The following is a 20,605-nucleotide window of genomic DNA, read 5'->3' as shown; positions in this document are numbered from 1 at the left end:
GGTGCTGAGGCTCAAGTGGTAGAGCTCTAGCCTTGAGAAAGTCCAAGGACAGTGCTCAGGCCCTGAGCTCAAGCCCAGGACTGGCAAAAAAAAAAAAAAAAAAAAGTCCATGAGACTCTTATGTCCACTTAACAACCAGGCAACTGGAAGTGGCGCTGTAGTTCAAAATGGTAGAGCGGTAGCCTTAGACCTGAAGAGCTCAGAGACAGTGCCCAGGCCCAGAGGTCAAGTCCCACACCTGAAAAAAAAAGAAAGAAAGAAAGAAAAAGAAACTCTAGCTGGGCACAACGGCATAATGTACCTGTAATCCCTACTATGAGGGAGGCTGCAGCAGGAGAATTACCTGAACACAAGAGTTTAAGGCCAGTCTGGGCATTATAGTTAAATTCTGTCTCAAGAAAATGCTTACTCTTCCTGTTCATAAACTCCTGGTAACAATATTCCACCAGATAACAAAAATATGATTTTTTGTTAACATGACTCTCAGTAATTCACTGGATTTGCTAAAGCTCCAGAGGCTGTGTAATGTACTTTTTTATTTTTTGGCCAGTCCTGGACTTGAGCTCAGGGCCTGAGCACTGTCCTTGGACTTTCTCAAGGCTAGAGCTCTACCACTTGAACCTTAGCAACACTTTCAGCTTTTGTCTATGTATGTGGTACCGAGGAATCGAACCCTGGTCTTCGTGCTTGCTAGACAAGCGCTCTACCACTAGGCCACACTCCTGGCCCCTGTAATGTACTTTATATGAGTGAAATTGCATCTTCATTTTAGTGGCAAAAGTCAGACTTTTATCCCAGGTGTCCTAAGCTCTACATTCAAGCACAAAGTCCAAATAAGCCATCCATCGGTCCCTACAAAAGTGAATGAACTTTTGCCCTCTAACCCATCTGCTTCTGACAAGATAGCAGCCAACAACCTATCATCCTCAAGGCTGCATATGTTGTGGCCTTTGTAGTCAATACCTCAAGATAAGCATCACTTGAATTGAACTTGTAATAACATTACTTGGGAGACATGGCTGCAGCAGAGATGTGCTCCTATGGGTTTCCTATCACTGATTTTCCCCTCTGGATCTGTTGTTTCCATCTGGATCCTTGCAGAGCCCTTGTTTGGTGTTATTGAAGGTGTGAGTGCTGGACTGTTTCTAATTGGCATGCTCGTGGCTCTGGTTGCCTTGTTCATCTGCAGACAAAAAGTAAGGTAAGGACAAAGATTACACTGGTGCCTGAGTCCTCTATGGAGAAATGAAACTGAAAAGTCCCTTTTGGCTTTGAAAGAGGAAAAAAAGAAAAAAAAAACAAAACAAAAACGATTCAATTTCCCCAAGTTAAATCACCATTGTCTTCTCAGCACAAACAAAAGTCCAATTCTAGAAGCATGACTCATTGTCCATCATGCTTGATTCCGTCCTTACCAAGGACTAAGAGGCTGCAGTTTTATTTAAATGGAAATTACTACTTTTGCATCCATGGGGGACGGGGGGGGGGGGGGGGGGGGGGGGGGGGAATCGTGTTGGCTTACATCTTTATAAGAACAGGGAGGTGTGCAGACAATGTATGCAAGTGCTTTTCTTCAATACTCTGAAGAGCAAGGTGAACATCGTTTTCAGGGGTTCATATCCACCACTGTCATTTATTTTTGCCAGTTGTGGGGCTTGAACTCAGGGCTTGAGCACTGTCCTTGGACTTTTCCCAAGGCTTGAGCTCTACCCTTGAGCCCAGCACCACTTCCAGCTTTCTTTTATGTATGTGGTGCTGAGGAATCGAACCCGGGTCTTCATGCATGCTAGGCAAGCACTTTAACCACTAGGCCAAACTTCCAGCCCTAGTAAATTTTTTTGGCATTTTCTTCTCTCTCTCTTATAGTCATGTCTGGCATCTGAAGTTTGCTGGTTTGGGAACTTTTTTTTTTTTTTAAGGAAAGTTTTGCTGAGAGTGTGGGAAGTGATGATGACCTGTAGCCAAAAACCAGGAAACAAGTCTTCATTCTCTTTCTGAGTGGGAAAGATGATTTCTTTAGGTTTTTCCTCCCCTGCTCTCCTTTGAAAGAGATGCTGGCTGAGTGTGATGAGCACTGAAAGCTCCTTATTCACATAAACCTGCACAGCCTTACCATAAATAGGGAAAAAATAATAGTTCCATTGTATCAGGATTAAAAGAAAAGTCTTCTGACTTCTGTTTCAGCCATGGTCGAGAAAGGCCCTCGGCTCGCCTGAGCATTCGTAGGGACCGCCCGTTATCTGTCCATTTGAATCTGGGCCAGAAAGGGTAAGTGCTACTTCTTTTCATCATTTAATTTCTTAGAAAAGGTAATTATATGAAATTTGTTAATAAGGTTTTTCTTTCTTTCTTTTTTTGGCTTCTTTTCAGTAACCGGAAAACTTCTTGGTAAGAACACATTAACTACCATATTATCTGCTTTTGAAATAAGATACAGACCATTATGGCATTTCCCCTTTTTTTTCTAGTAACTCTTTTTCCTTTCATTTTTAATTGTAGCCCCATAAAAATAAACCAATTCGAAGGACATTTCATGAAACTACAGGCTGACTCCAACTACCTTCTATCCAAAGAGTATGAGGTACAGTAGCTCAAGCACAATGAAGCAGAATTTCCCTACAACCCTTTCCTGTGGGATCCCAGTTTGAAAGATATTTCTGGTCTCAGCCCCATATGTCCTTGCACAGTTACACACCTAATCTCAGAGTCCAGCGGGAGCTCCTGAGTAGCTCCAGCAAAAATGCTGTGTGGATCAGATGGCAAAAAGAAATGAACATATTCCAGCTGTAAACCTGGTGCTGTCAAGTTCTTCAGCTTGGGAAATAATATGGTTTGGCAAAAAGTGACCAGGCTTTAGATGTGATTCCCTGTTTTGCCACTTGTGGGACCTGGAGTACATGAGTTATTCACTCTAAGCCTGGTCTGTAAGGTGGTGATAAGAATATGTCCAATGGGAAACTGTGGAAGAAAGCAGAGTTCCTGTCTGTGGAATGGTAGGCATTCTGCAACTTACATACTTATTACCTAGCTCAAGGACTAGATAACTTGTATTTCTATATCCTATTTTCTATTCTATTCTATTTGTTTTATTTATTCTCCTTCCATAACTCCTTTTATATTCTATTCTATTTTATATTCTCCACCTGTAAACTTTTTTTTTAATCTAACAGGACTTAAAAGACATAGGTCGAAACCAGCCATGTGACATCGCACTCTTGCCAGAAAACAGAGGGAAAAATCGATACAACAATATATTGCCCTGTAAGTTTTGTGTTGAAATTCACAGTGCTGTCTTCCTCTAACCATTTCTGCTCTTTTCCAGGGGGGGGAAAGGAGACTAAATAAATATGGCATAATAAGAAAAATCTGTATGTTATAGTAAGCTAGAAATGGAAGATCTCAGATTGTAAATTATTTTTACAAAGAAAGATTGCTAGTGAATTTCTCTCCAGAAGTGTAAGCACCATCTTAAATTCTAGTTATGTGAGGACACAAGCTGTTCCCCTGTGGGTTAACAGCAGGGTTCTGACACGGGGTCTGTTTAAGTTTCTAGTTAACAGTATTTAAGAAAGTGAACCCATTACTTAAGGCAATCTGAGGTTGTTTTTCTGGATTTTATTCATTCCATCAGTATAAGGGGATTAGCTGGTTCTCCCAGTAGCAAGTGTCATAATATTGCACCCAGGACCTCACTCACAACCATCTCCTGTGTCTGACTGCTCATGTACAACCTGGGGCAAAGCAGTTGTCTGGTCTGAGCTATCTGTAAAGGAGTGATAAGAACATTTTGCTTGAGGCTGCTATGGGACTCAGAGATAAGGTGCATCAAATTGTACGAATTACGTAAATAGAAAATCACTCCAAAACACAGCAACAAACCTGTCAATAAACTTCCTTCCAGATGATGCCTCTCGCGTGAAGCTGTCCAATGTAGACGACGACCCTTGTTCTGACTACATCAATGCCAGCTACATCCCAGTAAGTGAGCCATCGGGCCAGTTGCATGGAACATAACATTGCTCATGCATGCTTGCGCTCCATCTGGAAACATTTGCAGATTTTAGAGGACCATATCTGGTTGTCTTAAAGTATATTCACTTCAGTCACTGCCAAGCCCCATTTTTCACAGTGACTATAGCCCTACTCAATTATTACGGTGCATTCCCACAGATTGCTTTCATTCTGCAGCCTTTAGACAAGACCAGAGCTTCCTAAAGAAGCTGAGCCATCCTAGGGCTGCCAAGCCAGGGAAAACAATCTTGAGTTAGGTGGATTTTTGAAAAATTAAGGAACCATTTCCAACACATTGCTTCAAATAATCACTGAATTCACTTGATAAACCCCCATAAATTAAGTGTTCAACTTACGGTCAAATTTGAGTCACAAGGATCCTGACACTAAAGTAAGGCCTCAAAACAGTAGAAACACCAAGAACTTAGAAAGCAATGTGATGAGAAATTGACCTGGTCAGAGGCTTCTCCAACAAAACATAGAGCCACATCAGTTGGGGTGCTTGTTAAAATGCAGGTTCTGCTTCAATGCTGGGATTCTAATGAGCCTCTGTGTGATCTCATTGCCACCCGCAAAAGGACCACACTGAATAGCAAGAGGCTATGCCCCAAGCATCCAGCTAGGAGAATATCACCCCAGAGAGAGGAAGATAAAAGAAGCATGACCCAACAGAGATCATGCAGAGGGATAAATACAGACTAGCCAGTTGAGAGGCAGTGTGTGGGTGGCAGAGGTGACATCATGGAGAGACCCTGAGAAGAGGTGAGGAGAGAAAGAGCTTCCACTGGAATTCACAAGCAATTCTGCCTTGCTGAAGTGCAACGCAGTGAAGGAGTGGGCAGAAATATCCTAGCTCAGTTCTGACCCACTGCACATTATGTATCGGAGCTCATGGAGCTCATGTCTCCTGTATGACATCCCCTCACCAACTTACTCTAATACCATTTCTGCAAAATGACTGATTCCTCAAATATCAGTTATCCAAAATGACCACTATACCTCAAATAATCTGTACACACACAGACACACACACACACACACACACACACACACACACACACACACACGAAACCATATAATTGAGAGTGAAGCATTTTCTAGATCATTGCTTAAAGTCCTCGAGTTGCCTTCAGAATAAACGCAGCCTGACAAAAGGGAATGTGGTTCTGAACAATAGTTCAATGTTCTACCTTTGTCCTTTCTGCTCAAGCCTTGACATTTGTGTTAGTATCTTTCTCTCAAATCCAGAGCCTGGCAGAGACTTTCATGTCATCTAATCTGCAGAGCAAACTCTTTGTTTACAGTTCTGAAGAGGCCCATTGTTTTTGACTCTTCATATTGTAAATTCATCTCAGGGCAACAACTTCAGAAGAGAATACATAGCTACTCAGGGACCACTTCCTGGCACCAAGGATGACTTCTGGAAAATGGCGTGGGAACAGAACGTTCACAATGTTGTCATGGTGACCCAGTGTGTTGAGAAGGGCCGAGTGAGTAAACAGTTTTCCTGAGTTCCTAGCTTTCCTCTCTGCTACCTAGATGGAATCTAACCTCACCCCTACCCAAAGTTATGCCCAACCATCACCACACCATGTGAAAACATCATTAGTGTTTTCAGTCACTCTGTATAAAAGGCTCTAACAGGAAATCCAGGTGATTCCCCTATGCTGTCTGTGGGTCTGAATTTCTAATCAGGGCTATGTCAGTGTGAGAACTTATATATCACAAGTGCTCATTCCTCAGACAGAGCTTCAGCCATTCATGTGTTCCATCCTTCAGTGTCCAGGTATACGAACAGATTCTGCTAGAATAAAGGCCTTTCCTTGCCTTCCGAAAGAAGTGTGTGTTCAGCTGTGTTAGAGAACACAAAGCAAAATAGTTATCTGGACAAATCATATACAAATCTCTCATAATGCACTTATAACCCTCCATATCCTATGGATTAAAATGCTCAATAAAATTATATGTTGGTTTTTCAGATAGATTTTAGGTCATCTATGTTAGACCGAGACCTGTATGTCTTCCTCCACAAGACTAACTTGTGTGATATGTATGCTATGATTATGTTATTACAATTTAATTTAGTATTATTTATTACATGTAGTAGAGTAGGATGAAATTATTATCATTATAATGGAAAGGCAACTGGAAATATGTCTATAACAGTTCGGTATATTTCATAAAATAGAGATTTATTGGGGCTGGGAGTGTGGCCTAATGGTAGAGTGCTTGCCTAGCATGCATGAAGCCCTGGGTTCAATTCCTCAGTACCACATACACAGCCAGAAGTTATGCTATGGCTCAAGTTGTAGAGTACTAGCCTTGAGAAAGTCCAGTGACAGTACCCAGACCCTGAGTTCAAGCCCCAGAGCTAGCAAAACAAAAACAAAAACAAACAAACAAAAAACCCAGAGATGGGCCGGGAGTTTGGCCTAGTGATTAAAGTGTTTGTCTAGCATGCAAGAAGGCCTGGATTCGATTCCTTGGTACCACATACATAGAAAAAAGCCTGAAGTGGTGCTGAGGCTCAAGTGGTAGAGCTCTAACCTTGAGAAAGTCCAAGGACAGTGCTCAGGCCTGAGCTCAAGCCCAGGACTGGCAAAAAACAAAACAAAACAAAACAAAACAAAAACCAGAGACTTATTCATACACATAGTTAACTCTAATTACTCTCGTGGGATATCTTGCCATGATCAGGGTGGTACCCGAAATCTCATATAGTATTTCATAAACATGTCTACATGTACAAACACATATTTATAATCAATGCATATATGTATTTTATGAAAAAATGTCAATTTCTAAATGAAAATGCCCCAAAATTAAATACAAAAATGCATAAATAAATGTTCGCAGCCACCTTTCTCTTTTTTTTGAACATGTAGAGACAAGTTTGCCGAAGTATTTTGGCTTCTCCAAAGATCTCTTGGCACCTGGCCCAGATTAGAAAAGCAATAAAATATATGAGCAAAACAGGACCAGGAAGACAATGCTTTCCTGAGTCTAGCTAGATGTTTCTTCAGGAAGAAAAGATTTTTCCCCCACATTCTTTTTGCACTTTTGAAGAGTGTGCCGAGGGTCTTGTGTACGCTAAACACTCTACCAACCAAGCTACATCCCCAGCCCTAGAGCAAGGAAGTTTTATTGGCTGATATGTTATGGATACTGAACTGCTGAGGGGAATCAGTCCAAACAAAAAGGCAAGCCCTGTAATGCCTGAGAAGATGAGGGAATCGTGAAGGGGAGCAGGGGCCCAGCCTCATCACTGGTCACAGGCAGATTAATAGAGTGTAGACAGCCCTATGGTTTTATCAGCTGAGCCTGGATTCCTCCCTCCATGAGGGATTCAAAGAGGGCAAGTCCGCAGCCACATAGAAGTCCGCTTTTCCAGGCTGACTTCTTTCCTGTCTGCCCTCTTCTAGGTAAAGTGTGATCACTACTGGCCCGCGGATCAGGATTCCCTCTACTATGGAGACCTCATCCTTCAGATGCTGTCAGAGTCGGTGCTGCCCGAGTGGACCATCCGAGAGTTTAAGATATGCAGTGTATGTTACTTTGCTTGGCTTCCCTTAAGGACATGAAATGGCCCACAGAAAATCTGTGGAGCCTCGTTAGACTGCTTCCTCTTCAAGAGTTTGCGGCTCATAAAAACTTCCATGAGTGGCAGAGTTGTCAACTCAGAGTCTGCCGTGGGTTGGGCCTCTTCTTATCCTGCCCTCTGCTCTTCCAGGAGGAACAGCTGGATGCTCACAGACTCATCCGACACTTTCACTACACCGTGTGGCCAGACCATGGAGTCCCAGAGACCACCCAGTCCCTGATCCAGTTTGTGAGAACTGTCCGGGACTATGTCAACAGAACCCCAGGTCCCGGGCCCACTGTGGTGCACTGCAGGTACGCGGCACACTAGAAGACAGTGATAGAATGTCTGTGAGAGGAGTCTGAGAAAAGGGGACAAGTATGAGGAATGGGGCCAGTGGTTGATGTCTTTGGGACAATCAGGCTGCTTTAACTCCTAGAGGATGTTGTGTTCTTCTTCCTTCTGCTCCCCAACCTTGCTTCTCCTGGCTGACTTCCATCTTCTCTACGCCCACCTCTCTCCCCAGGCTCTTGTTCTTTTCCTGCTGTGCAAAAATCCTTCAGTGACTTCTGAGTCTTCCATAAAGTGTCCCATTTAACCTTCTATCCAGTTTATCGACTACTTCCTATAATTTAGCAGGGCTGCTAACTGCTCACCATCCCTTGCCTCCTGCAATTCTCTCCCACCACAATACTTCTCCTTCTCCTCTTTCACTGTCTAAACCCTCTATGACCTTCCACATCCATGTTCTATTTCCCAGGGTTTTAACTCATGGCCTTCCACTGCTTAGCAGGTACCCTGTCACATGAACCATGCTCTGGCCCTACTTTTTTCTGGTTATTATAGAGATGGACTTTTGGAGATATTTCTTTCCTGATGGCTTTCAACCATGACCCTCTAGCTCTCAGGTAGTAACTAGCATTTCAAGCTACCAGTACCCAACTATGTGTTTGTCCCTTGGGTTGCGCCTCTTTGCATCTTGCTCTCTACTCTTGAAACTCTTTGTCCCTTGGTACTGCTGTAAAAATCACCACAGACTAATTTATAGACAATAGAAATTTGTTTCTTACAGTTTTGGAGGCTGGAGAGTCCAAGATCAAGGGGCTTAACAGATTCAGTGTCTTTGGAGAGCTTACCACCCTCTCTGCTCTGCTATGCTTTTAGAAGCCACTAGTCACACCTATAAAAGCAGAGTTCTCCTGACCTAATCACTTCCTAAAGGCTCCATCAACTAAAACTGCTGAACAGAGTATTAAATTTCACCATGACACAAATGGAAAGACCAGAGCATAGCACTTTCCATCTGTAGCACCCAGTTTTGCTCTTAAATGTCTGTTCTTTCTTGACTTTTCTTTGTCTCAGACGGTCTGTCCATAAAATCAACCTAACAAGCCATATTTTTCTCTCTGGGAAGCCTGATGTTTAGCTAATTAATGTTTGCAGCAACACTTTGATAGCACTAACTGAATGGCACTAATAAATAAAGAGCAGAGAATTGCTACAGTAAGAGAAATGTCAAGTGTGCTAATTTTCTCCCAATCAGCCCAACACCCTAGGAGGCCTGCTTTTAGATGTCATTGGAACCCTGATGCTTTTAATGGGAATGTGAGGCACTCAAGAGCTTTCTGAAGAATCACAGCCATTTTCATCCAGGAGCACTGGAGAATCGCTGTTTTATTTTTTTAAATCTTATAAATATGTACATTTGTAGCCTAAATAACAACTAGAGATTCTACAAGGAATGGTTGTGACTAGCAGAACAAGGCAGTGGAAATATGTGTATCATGGTAAATAATGAGTGTATTCGAAGAGCTTGAGGTTAGGGTAAGTTCTTAAAAGAAAAAGAGAAAATTTTAAATTTCTATATGACACAAATTTTTATTAGTATTAACTCCTACTGGGTAGAATTGGTGTCAACTCCTTTTATATTCCATTGCTGGGCAGAGAGCATCTTATCTGAATTGTAGTCTTAAACATTCTTAAAGGTAAGTTTTGTTACAGAAATCTGTGTACAGGTACAAGCTTGCAAAGCACTGGATATTGTACAATGAGAAGGAATTTCTTGTGGGGATTTTAGAAAGTCCTTGAACAAGAAGGCAAGTAGGCCTGAATGTCTCCCATTCAGAGCTTACCAACTCTAATTTTGTCTGGCTTGGATAAGAGCAATTTCATCTTGATGTCAGTGACTTTCACAGCACCTAAAACAAACAAACAAAAAATGATTGCAACCACCTTGAGAAGCAATCCGACAGTCCTAGCAAAGTGTTCATACACTGCCTTGTAACTAGCTAAGCAATTTTACTGGTAGGTAAACTGCTACAATGTAGGAAAAGTAAAAATGATCTCAGAACCGTACAGAATAGACTAGCAGGGGTTTTGAAACTCTAGAGAATACCAAAAGACTTTAGATGTGGGTCTGGTGGAACATACCTGTAACCCCAGTATTCAGGAGGATCAAGAGTGGGAGACCAGCCTGGACTGCATAGTGAGACTCTCTGTCTCAAAGAAACAAACTAACTCGTTACAGACTAACACATACACACACAACTACAACAAGAAAACGGAAATTAGATTTACATGTAATCATACAGATAAATATCAAAACCCAACATTGAATGGAAAGGCTGGCAAAGGAATACATCAAACAGGTTAGCATTTAAGTAAATTCATGTAACACATAAAATAAATATTCTGTTCATGGATTTACACGTATGCAGAGAAAGATGGAAGCATGGATAGACAAGATACACACCAAATACAGAGCAGTCCTTATCTTTGATGGTGTGAAGGATGGGGAGAAGGATGGCGAGAGATGGACCACAGCAGGCTCTAAGTAATATTGCTGCAGGAGAGGCAGCCCATAGAGAGAAAGAAACATTCCAATATTCTCCCACATCTTGGGAGAGAAAAGAAAAATTATATCGCTGGATGTAATCTTGAGAGGCAAATTAAATGAAAAGACTCAGTCTTCCTTTACCATCTCTTGCAGTGCGGGTGTAGGTAGAACTGGAACCTTTATTGCATTGGACCGAATCCTCCAACAATTAGACTCCAAAGACGCTGTGGACATTTATGGAGCGGTGTATGACCTCAGACTTCACAGGGCTCATATGGTCCAGACCGAGGTAAGAATTACAGAAGGAAGGGTGCAGTCCACCCTTCTCCTTCCCACCCCACATACGTGAGGGCTCTGTCTCATCTGACAAGGAGAGAGAGCTCAGGCCCTTAGGAAAAGGGAGATGTTTAGACCTTTTGTAGAACTTATTATTTGGAAACACATTTCCATGACCTTGAAAATGGTGTATGACCTTATTCTTACTGAACTGGTCACTCAGAAGAAAATTAATTTGGATTGGTAGGAAGAAAAATGAATTTTTTATCAAATGCAATATATACATACATCTATACACGTGTGTGTGTGTGTGTGTGTGTGTGTATGTGTGTGTGTATAATGGGCTATGCCAGCCTGTCTCAGTGCTTGTTTCATAAGAATTGTAAATTAGTAAGGAAGAAAATCCCAATCTTTTCTCTGTCCTGACCTTGCCCCCTCTCGTCTGCACCCCTTCTCTAGAAACACCGGGGTCCATATGCCGGTCGTGATAGCTAAATGCTTCTTTCTCTACAGCCCTCTTGACATTTTCTGGTAATTGGTGAACCTGTTATCCCATTAAAATTTTATAATAATCAAATAAGAGAGGTATTACATTGTGTTTCCAACTAGAAAACTGGCATTCACAAGCTATAAGCTGTATCTATGAAGGGGTCTTTTTGGCTTGGAGCCTGTTCTAGAAAAGTCCTCTGACCTTGAGTACTAAGCCCACTTTGTCACAGTCTCAGAGGTCCAATCTGTATTCCCCACATATAGCAAACATGCCTCTCTCCTGCATAAACATCTTCTAAAGCCTTAGGCTCTTTTAGTCTTGGGTTTTCCTAAGTTATTGCCAAGTACATATATACATATATATATATATATATATCACAGCTTGACATGATGGCATACACCTGAAATGCAAGTTATTCAGGAGGCCAAGAAAGGAGGATCTCAGTTTGAGGCCAACTAGGCAAAAACTCACTGAGATCCTATCTCAAAAAGCAAGGCCAGAATGGCGGTACACATCTATAAATTCAAGTGATACATAAGGCAGAAGAGGGGAATTGTGGTGCTGACTGGAAGGTGATGCTAAGTGCCCCACTACATCACCTGGGAGACATAGTGTCCTGTCTGTGCTTCTCTGTCCGTACAGACTTAACAGTGAGAACAGGATGCGTTAACCAGAGCCATTCATTCTCAGGTTCCACTTAATGGCTTTAGCAACCATTGCTGATCAGTGTCCAGCAGTGATGAGTTCCTAGAGGCTACCAACTTGCTCTCCTTGTCTGCATTAATTCTTTTGTCTAGTAAATGAATCAACGCATACTCTAATTATATTGCTAAAAGGTCAGCATTGTTACTTTATTGTCACTTCCATAGACTCAGACCACAAGTAATTTGTAATTTGTGGTAAATGTTACACTGTAAATAGTCGTGTGTGTGTGTGTGTGTGTGTGTGTGTGTGTGTGTGTGTGTTCTTGCTCCTTAGTTACTGGTAGAGACTGGGCCATGTATCCCTTCTCTGCATCCTTCTAAAATGCTGGAGCTCTTTTGAATATCACTGTCGGGCTTTCAGAACAAATGTAATGCAATGTGCCAAGTCTCTTCCTTGTCTTCTTCTTCCTTAGAAATGACCCCTTTTTCTCCCTGTTCTCTTCTCCTCCTCCCACCTCTCTGAAGATTCATATCTTGTCCCTCAGTCTGCCTTCTCCATATTTGACTTCCCCAGTGTTCTGTCTTCCAATGCCAGACTTTACTTCTTTAATTTTTCAAGCTTTGTGCAATGTCCTAACCCCACCCCATGGTCTCAAGGCTACACTCATGCTCCTCCTTCCCACATCCAACTCTCCTTCCTCAGATTTCAAATACCTTACATATTTACCCATCCACCAAGTGTGGAAGGCTTCTCCAACTCAGACACACAGGACACTCCAACACACACACACACACACACACACACACACACACACACACACACACACACACAGGGCCATAGCACCTTTCCCATTTATGGGACTATTGTCATACATGCTTCTGCTCAAGCCAGGAAGCTGTCTTGTTCCCACAGCCAGGCCGTGGGGAAGTCCTGTCAGTGCTACCCCACATCCTCCTCTTTGTTCTAGTTCGTCTACTTCCCTGCCACTGCTCTTGCTCAACCCCATTTTTGTTCTCCATTGATTCACTGGAGTGGCCTCCTATTGGGTCTCCTGCTTTCAGCTGTCATCCTAATAGCTTTGCACCCATGCCAATGGCAAAATTTCATCATGTCAACTCCCTGTGTAAAAATCCTATAAAGCAATCCCAATGTGGTGGTGAAATCCCAGCATGTGGGAGTCTGAGGCAGGAGGATTACAAGTTCAAAGGCAGACTGGACTATCTATATACAGCACGACACTGTCTCAAGAATCAAACTAAATAAGCAAACAAAAATTCTGGCAAGTTCCCATTGCTTGTCAAATAAAGTTCCAGTTCTCAGCATTGTGTATGCCCTCTTCATAACGTGGTCCAGTCTACTTCTCTTGTTTCATGACTGCGCATGCTGACTGTTTTGGCATCTGCTAAAATTAAAGAATGTGCTTGGCTTTTAATTTTATCATCATGATGAATAAACATTATAGCAAGATAGATATTTTATCTGTCTCTTTTCTCACCATCAAATGCTCAAATAATGTACAATATTACCTGTCTGGCTTTGTTAGTCTGCCAAAGTTGGACATTTTTTTCAGTCTCAGAACCCCTGGCCCCAGAGTTATCCTGACTCATTTGGTAATAGAAATAGATACAGAGGAGCATCATTTACAGCCAAACTCTGGAGTGATAGACAACAGAGAGAAAGAACTTTCTGATCCCTCTTACTCTCTTTCTGGGTCTATCGTGACAGTTGACCTTAACTTTCCTCTATCTTGGGAATTGGGGATACAAAGAAACTCAAGTCACCTCTATTTTTGATGACTATATGAAATGGAAAGGATTTCTAAACAAGGAGGCATTAGATAGGGGATTTTCAAGGCTGCCTTGGGGCAAAGTTTCAGCATGACCCTAAGACACTAAAGAAAAGTAATTGAGGGTCACAGTCTGTCAATCACATCGGCTTCTGAGAAAGAAACATGGGGAGGCCACAGGACTGTCTCAGGGTCTGCTGGGGAGATTATCCAGGAGGTTCCATGACCCACACAATCTGTATTCTTAACTATACCCTGGTTCTCAGCTTTCAGAATAAGCATTTCCATTTATTTCTATCACTTGGGATGCCTATTTTATTCCAGTTCTTGCAAATAACACCTTCTCTTCCCCCAAAGTGGGCTTAAAGTCTTTTCCTTTGGTATGAGTCTTCATGCACAATCTACTTTATATTTATCATTGTCTTCCAGGCATTTGTTTACAATCCTTCCTCTGTTAAACTATGTACTCAGTAACCATGAAAGGCTACATTAATAGTATGTATGTGACTTAATAGTACAGACATTGGTGAAATTAAATGGAATTAAATGTGTCAAAATCAAACCACAACATCACCAATTGGCACCAAACAAATGATCTTTTATGATCTGAGTAGATTGTGATCCTACTTCTCATTAAAAATAAAGTGGGAAGCACGTTGCCAATCTAATGGTTTTAGCGGTAATCAATTTCAAAGGGCCATTCTACTGGGGAAAGAATTTATATTTAAGACAAGACAAATTAATGAATAGTCACTAGTTTCAAAGCCCATGATAGACCATTATTAAAGAGTATATTAATAAATCAGGGCACGGATATAATAGAGTTCCTTCACAGTTTATATGTTAGGTTGTAAAGTAATTTAATATCCCAGTAGAATTAAAAATAGGAATTATGCTTTGAATGATAGGAAACAGCAAGGTGTTAGGCTTTGATTTGAGTAGATCATTTTTAAGACAGCAAAAAGATTGCTGTAAACTAACAGCTATTTTCAGAACAGTACTCTATTAATCACACTGTTGAGGCATGGTAGTTTACACCTGTAAATCCCAGCCCTGGGGAGGTAGACACAGGAGGATCATGAGTTCAGTACGAGCTTGGTTCACATAGTGTGCTCAAAGCCAATGTTGGCTGCCTAACAAGAACCTATCTCAAGAAACAACAACAAAAAGAATAGTACTTACTATCCCCAATGTTTTAAGGCTAATGTGGCATCAAATACTTACATGATCAGGGGTTGTGAGAAAAATATCCAAAAACAAGTCTAAAGATTTGTGTACGCTTCACTATGATTTGTTTCTTTTAAAATTCTCCAAGCAATAGATAATTCCCAGCCTACATTATGAAGTTGCAGGGATAGATGAACAGGCCAATTTCCTAGTGCAAATGCATAAAAATAAGTACTTGTTCACAGTGAAAAACCTATTGTTGGTAATGGAAGATCTTTTAGTTTATTTTGTGTCTAAAACCTTTAAAATAATGTAAGGCTGACAATTATGGATTGCCCTAAACATAGACAGGGTCCAGAAATCTCTTTCAATAGCTATCTAACTAGCATGCATGTCCAGTCTTATACGCTTAAAAGGACAGGGTATAGCTCCTCATTTTCTAAATGGGGAAACAGGCATCCCCAAAAGCCCCAGAATTCAGTGGAAGCCAGGAAAACGCTGACTGATGGGCCAACCTACTGCACCTGGTGCTGAGAAAAAGTTCCTCCTGAACTCAAAGCATGTAACTCAGGTAGTAAGTAAAGAACAACTTAAGACTATGTTTAAGAAGAATAATTGCGGGCCAGGAGCATGGCCTAGTGGTAGAGTGCTTGCCTATCATGCACAAAGCCCTGGGTTTGATTCCTTGGTACCATGTACACAGAAAAAGCCACAAGTGGTGCTGTGGCTCAAGTGGTAGAGCAGTAGCCTTGAGAAAGCCCAAGGACATGGTCAGGCCCTGAGTTCAAGCCTTAGGACTAGAAGAAGAAGGAGGAGGAGGAGAAAGAGGAAGAGGAGGAGGAGGAGAAGGAGGAGCAGCAGCAGGAGGGGGAGGAGGAAGAGGAGGGGGAACTGATATCTAATATACTGCTAAGTGCTCATTTGGAAAAACTTTGAGGGCAAAAAAAAAAGACAGTAGAGGAAAAAAAGGAAGAAAGAGGTTAAAGTCCACTCCCAAGCTCCTTACTCCTTGAGCTGTGGCCTTGCAGTCCAATGCCGAGCTCTAAGAATCCACAGACCTCCAGCCTGTAAAGAGCTCACTGGTAGTAGGGAAGGGAACGTAGTACACAAATTTGGCTACCTATGGCTAGACCACTATGGTCAGTTCTTTATTCATTCAGTCTTTGTGGGGTCTTTCTGGTCACCAGAGCACTGATTCCCTTTATGTATTTAAGTTTCTCTAGCAGTTTGTTCCCAAACAGCTGGCATGTAGGGTTGTCTTCATTGGGTAGCCCTGAGCTCTCTGCAGTCAGCTAGTGTCTAAGAGATTCTTCCAGGGGCCAGACTCAGATGCAGAGAACACGTATAGAGTGAATATTAAACTTAGACTCATCTGCCAATGAGACTTGTCTTTTCAACGTGTTCACAAACAAAGAAGAATGTGAAAGCAGGGACATAATCTTCTCATAAGAAAATCAATGCTTAACAAGAGCTTTATCTTGTGTGATTGTTGTTCTTAATGTACTATATTCTTAATGTACTATGTTCTCTTTTGTTGCCCTTTGGTTAATCTCATATTGTTACTGTATCTGGCTTTGTTACCTGGAATATTATATATACATTTATTTGTTTATTTGAAATAGGCAAAGGAAGGGGGAAAACAAGATGATTGGCAGGGGGTGGGGGATGGAAATGTGGACAGAAACATGAAAGGGGGTATCAGTGTGTGAGAAGTAATGCACCTACTACCTGGTGAATATAACTATCAGCCCTCTATACATTGCAATAAAAAAATATTTATGCACACACACACACACACACACACACACACACCTCATCCCCAATCGTTTTCCTCTACTAGTCTTTCTTCTATTTTCATGTCATCTTTTATTTTATTTATGAGAAAATATATACTTATCCATCTTAAAAAAAATAAGAAAATCAATGTTGTGAAAACATGAGGTCTCACCTCCCTAATCAAGTCACTTTTCTTTTTAAAATGGAGCCATCCTGAAGAAGGCAATAAACTTGGCAGTCTCAGTTGATCCTGATGGCATCCATTTCACACAGGTGCTGAAATCATGAGGGAAAGCAGTTTTCTGTGAAGCGCTTCACACTGTGTTTGGTATTCATCCATCTACTTTTTGAAGGACTTCCTAGGTGCAGACAGTTGTAGGCACTCACAGTCTATGCAGTACAGACAGGCTTCCGGAAAAGGAATGAATGAGCAATTTTCTCCCCATTGCAATTCTTCTTTTTGCAGTGATATAAAGAACAGTCATGTTTGTATGTTCCAGAAACCATTAGTGAAGTGAAGCTCAAAAAAAAAATTGCTAACTCTACAGAATTCCACCATGGTCAATATTTTGTCCCAGCGCCTCATCTTTCTTAGGCCAGCTTTCCTCTGATGTCTTTTCTGCTCCTCTGTAGTGTCAGTACGTATACCTGCATCAGTGTGTACGGGATGTCCTCAGAGCAAGGAAGCTGCGAAATGAACAAGAAAATCCTTTGTTTCCAATCTACGAAAATGTGAATCCGGAGTATCACAGAGGTAGGATGTGACTTCACTAATATTTAATTTGATTCCCTAAAAAATATGGTCAATCTGATGGACACTGGTAGCTCGTGCTTATACTCATAGCTGCCCAGGAAGCTGATATCTGCAAGATTGTAGTTTAAAGTCTACCCAGGCAGAAGAATCCATGAGATTCCATTCCTCTCCCATAAAAGCAGGGCTGAAGGGATAGAAGTTTGGCCTAGTGGTAGAATGCTTGCCTAGCATGCACAAGGACCCAGATTTGATTCCTTGGTGCCACATATATAGAGAAAAACAGAAGTGGTGCTGTGGCACAAATGGTAGAGCATTGGGCCTTGAGAATGCCCAAGGACAGTGTTCAGGCCCTGAGTTCAAGCCCCAGGAGTGGCAAAAAATAAAAAAAGGTCCAACAATAGTGGCAAGAGAAAGGGGAACAGAGCTAGGGAAGCAGATCCCATATCTGAGCTATAGTTACATGAATGACATGTGGTCCACCAGAAATTTTGTTTTCAGTGCATAATAAGATAGTTTTTGATGAAGCAATAGTTAATTGACATGAGAGGAGTCTCATGCCTCTTTCCTACTCTGGGCTATCCGTGAGACCTAAATCATGGGCATAAGTGCATGGTGGTGCACTCCTGTAATCCCAGCTACTTTGGAAGCAGAGATAAGAAGAACAGCAGTTCAAGTCTATCCCAGACAAAAAGTTAGCAAGATTCCATCGCAACAAGCAAGTCAAGCATAGTGGAACACATCTGTGGTTCTGGTTACATGGAAGTATAGAAGAATTGTGGTTCAAGGCCAGCCCAGATGAAACAAGTCTCTCCCTAGAAAGTAAAATGAAAGCAAAATGAGATGGGGCATAGCTAAGTGGTAGAGTATTTGCTTAAAAAACATGAGGCTCTCTGAGCTCAAACCCCAGGACTGCCAAAAAATAGACAGAGGGGAAAAAGTACTTCTCATATAAGCTTATTGCCAATGGGAAGGAACATCCCTTTATCTTCTATTACTGCCTACCAGAGTCCTCACTTTCTTGCCATGAGGATTGATAGTTATCCATAAGTCAGGTAATTTTTTTAATTTAACAAACACTTCAGAGCTATCTGATCCATTCCTACGTGATCTCTGGACATTTTATTTGGTTTTCTGTGCCCTCTATACCTAGCCCCTAGCCATATGCTAATCTACAAAGCACAAATAAGGCACTACTATTTAGAGGAGTCTTGTCTAAATCAAATAATCCTTTTATATTTTAAATAATTACTCCCTAATTTGTCTGTACAGTAAATTAAGGATTTGTTTTCTCATATAAGATCTTTAAGAAGCTCCAGAATAGAAGAAATTCAGGGGAATCTCGGCGTTTCTTTTGTCTTTTTTAAATTTGATTTTAGAGTCTTTTTTTAGTGTAATTATGGGCATATCTGAGAGAACCTAATGCTGAGGTAAGAAAAGATAACCACTATCACAAAGATTAGGATTCAGAGCCTAGCTCCAGTACAACCTAGCATTAACAAGCTGTACAACTCTGAGTTCATGACCCTGCTTCTCTAGGCCAGTGGGACATGTAGACTGCTCTCAAGCAGTATAATCTATGTCTCTAAATGGAAGGACAGCCCCATAGAGACAGTCTCATTCTGTGCCATACTGGGTTTTAGTCATTTCTGCTCCCATTCGCAGTGTTTACAAACAGAACAATTGTGATATACTCTGTTGAAATCTCTTAATTCCATTGTCCTTCCTTTCAGATGCTGTCTATTCAAGGCATTAAGAATGTACTCAGAGATCTCCTGGATAAAGAAAAACAAAACAAAACAACAAAAACTTTCCCTGTGTGATTTCTTAAGAAAATTTGCTTCAAGTCTTGCAGAGATGCCAGCTATTTCTGTTGATACTATGTATAATTTATTAAGCTGGAGAATGTTAAGAGAATTTATGTAATTTAAAGGTAACAGATATTATTGTACATAGTTGTATTTTGTAGTTTCTCCTGTAAATATGTATTTTCATAATGTTTAATATGAAGCTTTATATAATATGATTTTTCCACCCTCAAATGCTCATGGCTTGTTCTACATAAGCTAATTTAACCTGTACCACAGGACTGCTGGTAAATGGCCATGGCAGAATGAATTCCTTGTGCCATGCTTCTTACCTGTCTTGATATTCTGTGGACAGAACAAAGGACAAGGCAAGCAAAAGAGAGTGGGTACTATGGGTAGCTTTGCTGTACTGCTGTCTCTTGAATATTGAGATCCAAAGAGGATCCAGATTCTATTAAGATAAATCTAACAGTAAGAACTAAACCTAGGGATATACCTCAGTGGTAGAATGCATGCTTAGCATGGATTCAATCCCTATCACCAAAGGAAAGGATTTGAAGGAGAGACATAAGGAGTTAGGCAAAACACAAACAGAGCTGCATCACTGTGCCTAAATAAGTTGCTCAATCTCTCCTTTTTCCAATGGGATTCAAACCAAAGTGATTGACTTAGGGTCAAATAACTGGTAGTGGAAGTCCCTACTGATGGGTTGAAGGCTCAGATTGAAAATGATTCTGGCAGCAGTGTTAGGAATCCATGTTTTAAGAATTCCATTTGTACCCCCAGAGGGAAAGTAATGTGCAAAGCACTGTCGGCACAGCTTAGAGACCACTTCACTGCATCACAATGTAGAATCACATCTGTGTTGTGGTCTGTCTTATACAAACATTCTGGTCTTTGTCTCACTGCCATAATCTGCATTCCTGGGAAGGTCATAGTTGAGTTTTTTCCCCCTTTAAAAGAAGATGGTGGTGGTAGATTATACTCCTGATCGGAGGATCGAGTAGCTATCTTTCATCAAAATATCATATAGAATGAGCCAAAAGGCATTGTAATGAAAATGAAAGCTCAATGGTCCTTACCAACAAAATTCCCCCAGAGGCAAGGAAGTCAAAATGTCAAATACTCATCTACCAGGCTTACCTTCAATAGTGGTGTCTTACAATTTTTAACAAGACACTAAATGGGCATTCTGTTCCACGAGGTTTCCTGAGGAAATTTTGTGAAGCAGCTATAAGGAATCCTTGTGGCTACCTATGATAATAGCCTAGAGATTTCTATCTTTAATTAGAGGTCACATTTATTGATCTCAGAGCTTCATTTGCAGAAAGACTATAACTCTCATCAAAGCACACTTTTTTTTTGCTACATACCATAGATTCCCATAATATGAGTATAATTGATTTAATAATTAAAAATCCTTACTATACCTAAAAATTGTTATTTATAATTGTATAAAGAAAACAATCCAGTCTGGAA

General features: G+C 41.1%; 1 protein-coding gene and 1 long non-coding RNA gene across 3 annotated transcripts in view; one reads left to right on the top strand and one right to left on the bottom strand.

Moving 5' to 3' along the window:
• Ptprb (protein tyrosine phosphatase receptor type B) overlaps positions 1–20,282 on the top strand; it is a 100,683-nt gene extending 80,401 nt beyond the window's left edge. For both annotated transcript variants that reach the window (XM_090328248.1, XM_090328249.1), the window contains 12 exons: positions 1,102–1,201; positions 2,185–2,268; positions 2,371–2,388; positions 2,500–2,581; positions 3,171–3,261; positions 3,902–3,978; positions 5,367–5,501; positions 7,434–7,556; positions 7,742–7,905; positions 10,581–10,716; positions 17,201–17,321; positions 19,052–20,282. In XM_090328248.1, the coding sequence (XP_090184374.1) occupies positions 1,102–1,201; positions 2,185–2,268; positions 2,371–2,388; positions 2,500–2,581; positions 3,171–3,261; positions 3,902–3,978; positions 5,367–5,501; positions 7,434–7,556; positions 7,742–7,905; positions 10,581–10,716; positions 17,201–17,321; positions 19,052–19,074 (1,154 nt within the window). In that variant the 3' untranslated portion in view covers positions 19,075–20,282. The remainder of the gene's footprint in view (positions 1–1,101; positions 1,202–2,184; positions 2,269–2,370; positions 2,389–2,499; positions 2,582–3,170; positions 3,262–3,901; positions 3,979–5,366; positions 5,502–7,433; positions 7,557–7,741; positions 7,906–10,580; positions 10,717–17,200; positions 17,322–19,051) is intronic.
• LOC150067216 (uncharacterized) lies at positions 1,005–4,599 on the bottom strand. The gene is made up of 3 exons (XR_016534600.1): positions 4,368–4,599; positions 3,880–4,041; positions 1,005–1,183 (listed from the first exon to the last, which is right to left on the bottom strand). It is a non-coding gene; the product is annotated as an uncharacterized LOC150067216 (long non-coding RNA).
• Positions 20,283–20,605: the final 323 nt, after the last annotated feature.

Source organism: Megascapheus bottae, chromosome 2, assembly GCF_031878675.1.
Source record: "Megascapheus bottae isolate mThoBot1 chromosome 2, mThoBot2.hap1, whole genome shotgun sequence".
Classification (NCBI taxonomy): Eukaryota; Metazoa; Chordata; class Mammalia; order Rodentia; family Geomyidae; genus Megascapheus; species Megascapheus bottae.
The sequence above is the reverse complement of the archived record's forward strand: the minus strand, read 5'-3'. Positions and strand labels throughout refer to the sequence as shown.